General features: G+C 59.6%; 1 protein-coding gene across 3 annotated transcripts in view; it reads right to left on the bottom strand.

Moving 5' to 3' along the window:
- Positions 1-3,866, bottom strand: part of LOC113218156 (cyclin-dependent kinase 14) — a 162,223-nt gene that overhangs the window by 29,978 nt on the left and 128,379 nt on the right. Inside the window, exon 1 of one of the 3 annotated variants that reach the window (XM_052271240.1) lies at positions 603-989. The exons of the other annotated variants lie outside the window; for them this stretch is intronic. Coding sequence (XP_052127200.1) covers positions 603-888 — 286 coding nt within the window. The 5' untranslated portion in view covers positions 889-989. Of the gene's footprint in view, positions 1-602; positions 990-3,866 lie in introns of those variants that run through there. 3 annotated transcript variants of the gene reach the window in all.

Genomic DNA, 3,866 nt, shown 5'->3' with positions numbered 1-3,866 from the left:
CATGCGGATGGGTGACGTCGCCCGAGCAATGAGGGCTCCCGGACGTCGCCATACTACGGACTCCCTCCAGAGAAGTACATCGAGTGCTCTGTTGCGCCCAGGCCCTGCTCAACCCTGTCCCTGGACGGACGCTACGCACGGTAAAAAGAACATCTTGGAATTCAAGTAGATTCCTTGAAAACTGTCTTGAAAACCAAGTAGATTGCTTGAAATCCAAGATGTCATTTTTACCGTGCGCGGACGCTAGAGCTAGGAACAAAGAGAGCTCACAACACCTCGTATCTCGTTGCCGCAGGGTCGTGACCCCGCCGTGGCACTCCAACAGGTGGCACCGGGTGGCCCGGGTGGCACGCAGCAAAGGCGTGGCACGCAACCACGGGGAGCAGGGCGCATAGCTCTCGGCGAGCACCACGTCGACACAGAGACCACTAGGTCGTGGTTAAATTTATACTCTGCCGGTAAGATCCACAACCACTGCTCCACCACAGACACCACTGCAACGAGCACAATGCCGGCCGCAACCACTCCCACTTTAAACTGGCGGCCATAGGCCTCCTGCATGGCCGACACACGGCCGAGCCTCCTGATTGGTCAACACCGACCTTTCTTCCGGCGGCTGCTGAGCATGGCGGAGATCCAGTCCCGGAAGAGGCCGAGCGCCGCGGCGCCCAGGACGGGGGCGGCCACCAGCGAGGTGGGCAGGGGGAGGGGCGCGGCGGTGGGGGCCGAGCTGGGGACCGGGCCGGGGGCGGGGCCGGGGCCGGTGGCGGGACCGGGTGCGGGGCCGGGAAGCAGCACAACGGGGATGACGACGGGCACGGCGGCGGCACCCGGGGCCGGCAGTGCGGGCAGCAGCGGCCGGCGCGCCCCGCTCAGCCACCACTCCATGGCGGGGGTGCGCGTCGCGGAGCACGTCGCGGAACAAGGCGATCGACTGCACGAGGCAGGCCGGCGCGGTGGCGCGGCGACGGCGGCGCGTCAGCAGCTCAGTCAGGCCCGGCAGCACTACTGGCGGGCACAGGCTGTGCCGCACAGCATCATCAGCTGGGCGGGGTTGGGGCAGGAGGAGACGGGGGCGGGGGCGGGGGAGCGCAAGGCCGCGCGCCGCCGGCCGGTGCGGTGACCAGTGGCCGGCCAGACGCGCGCCTCTCCCGCCTGCGGCTTAATTTAGCGACGCGAGGGCGGAGGAACGTTCGAGTGAGAGGCGCGTTCTAGACACACACTCTTTGGGTGCTTGGGGCAATGCGCTCACCACTGCACGCCCCGCGCGGACTGCCCTGCTGACACAGTGCCCGCCGCGCCACCGTGCAGAAATTTTTCTGGAAATACTGGAAACTTTTCCAGAAAACAAATTGGAAAAAATTGAAATGATCCCAAAAAAAATTGAAGAAATTTATTGAACTTTTGAGAAAGAAAGGCACGAGATTTTAGAAATAATAATATTGACAAATACTTTTCCGGGAAATTTAAATTCCTCAGTCCACACGCTCCTCGCACTACACCGACCAAAACAACAACACGAGAGCGGCGGCGCGCCCTCAACTGATAGCAGGGCGGCCAGCGCGCCCAAACTTATCTGTGACGCCCCCCCGACGTGATGAGCGGGGTGCCCCCCGGCGATAACGCCAGAGAGGTCGAGAGAAAGTTTTGGAAGAGGCGGGGAAAGGGTTTGGGGGTGTGGGGGAGAGGGGAGAAGCAGAGGGGGAAAAGAGGAAGGCTGTGAACTGCGTGTACCGTGCTGCACAAGTGCAGCGGCAAGAAGGGCGCGCGCACCTGGCAACCGATTAGACCGGCTTTCCCCCAAAACCATTAAAGACGCCTCCCCCTCCCCCATCCTCCTCCTCCTCCCCTGTGTAATTCCCTGCACAGCAGCAATATGCTCTCGTTTTAAAACATTCATTCAGGTGGCGTGGCGTGGCGGGCAGAGGGCGGGTCGGACACAGGCTGGGGTGGGGGCGTTCGGGGGTGTGGCGTGGCGGGGTGAGGTGGGAGTGGCGGGAGAAAGTGGTAGCAAAGACGTGGTGTACAACAAGAGAACTTGCCTGTGCCCCACGCAACTCTCCTGGCCCTCCTTGCTCTGCTGCTACCGAGGAGAGGTACCACGACCCACCACCACTACCAACACCACCACACATGCTCCTCCTCGTAGCCACCGAGACCGAGTATCGAGGAGGCGTCCGCCGCCGGAGTCGGTAGGGGGTGGTGGTGAAGGGGGGGGGTTATAACCAGATTACCGTAAAAGGACCGCAATCCACTTTGCGAGATTAGCGAGCAAAGTAAATCACCACAAAGAGTGAGAGGAAGATTTTGGAGGAGGCAGAGAGGGGTGAGGGGCGAGGAAAACAAAGTCCAAAGAGAGAAAAGTCCGGGGGAAAGGGGAAGGCACCGCCGCCGCCGCCAAAGAAAGGCTCGACGGGCGCGGCCTAGAGGGGTTCGAGTTATAAATCTGAGCAAACGCTTGTCGTAATCTGCTAAGCTCTGGCCGTTGTGGGGCGGGGCGTGCGGGGACTTCCCTGAGGTCGGTATGGACTACACGCTGACCAACCGATAAGCTCACAATACAAAATAATTCCCGCATACACCGTCCCCTTCACAAACCGCGTCACGCCCACTATATGCAAGCTACAGATTAGCGAAAAAGAAAAAGACAAGCACAAGCACTTTTCTTATTTTTTCTCCGTCGAATTTGCTTGCTGCGCATTGAAAAGGCCCCGCATACACACTACTCGCGTGTAGTTATGCTCTGGAGTGCACTGATTACGCCCCCGAGATAAAGTTCCAGCAGCACGCCTGTGCGCACAAACCACCTGCTCCGCTCCGACGCGCCGCTTTACACGTGTGTGCGCGGCACGTGTGTGTGCTCAGCGGGGAGGTGGAGCAAGCAAGAGCAAGCGAGAGCAAGCGGTGTTTGCCTTCATCTCGAGTGTGCGTGGGCTACGCACCACCACCGCCAGCCTCCCTACGGAGGGAGAGGAGCCGCACGCGATCACCGGCTTCGTCGTGTCCTCGTAAAGGACCACACAATCCAGACAACGCGGCGCTGTCCAATTCAGAAGCTCCTCTGCGACGGAGCGAGTGGGAGCCGGAAGCAACGGGACCCGCGTCTTACTTGTACTTCCGGTCTTAGGCCTGGGTGGGCTCCGTCTCCCTCGAAAGGATAGGAAGGGAACCACTTTGAAATATCTCGTTATCCGATTTCAAATAGAAATACGGGACATGGTGTGCGAATGATTCAAATTTCATCGTAATTTTCCTTTATTAAGGTATTCGCTCAATTGTAACTATAATATAACTTTGAGTCTGATATATTTTTAGGTTCTCACGCGGCTCTCATGGGATTTTGCGGTTGGTCAACATGCTCTCCGCGCTCACTTCGGGTCGTCCACTGGATCTAAAAGAGGTTTGAGGTCCTGCTGCTATAGACCAGCTCTCAGGGAGGGCTGAGGAGGGAGGGGGCTGATTGTGCTCGGGCAGCGGCCGTTCCACAGCGAGCCCCGCCCCAGCGGACCACCGCGCCGTTTCCACCGGGCGGGCCGGCCGACCAGGCAGGTCCCAGCAGCCGCTGGAAATCGAGCTGGAGCCTTCCATGAATTACGTCGTCGCCGGACGCCGGGCAGCGTTATTACAAGATAATGGACGGGACGGAACGGGCGCCCAGCCCAGCCATCCGGACCCGCCCCGCCCTGTGCCTGACGGATGAAGGGGCGCTACGCCACGCCACGAGCGCACCGCGGTCTACCTCGGTGAATACCTCCCCATCCTCCTCGACTTGGCTTTGCTCTTTTCTACAGTGTATACTAATCACCTACAACCACTGAAATAGTCACAAATGCAAGAGGCCAGTCTCTAAACCCATACAAAATATT

This window comes from Frankliniella occidentalis, unplaced genomic scaffold (assembly GCF_000697945.3).
Source record: "Frankliniella occidentalis isolate FOCC.00 unplaced genomic scaffold, Focc_3.1 Scaffold6, whole genome shotgun sequence".
Classification (NCBI taxonomy): Eukaryota; Metazoa; Arthropoda; class Insecta; order Thysanoptera; family Thripidae; genus Frankliniella; species Frankliniella occidentalis.
The sequence above is the reverse complement of the archived record's forward strand: the minus strand, read 5'-3'. Positions and strand labels throughout refer to the sequence as shown.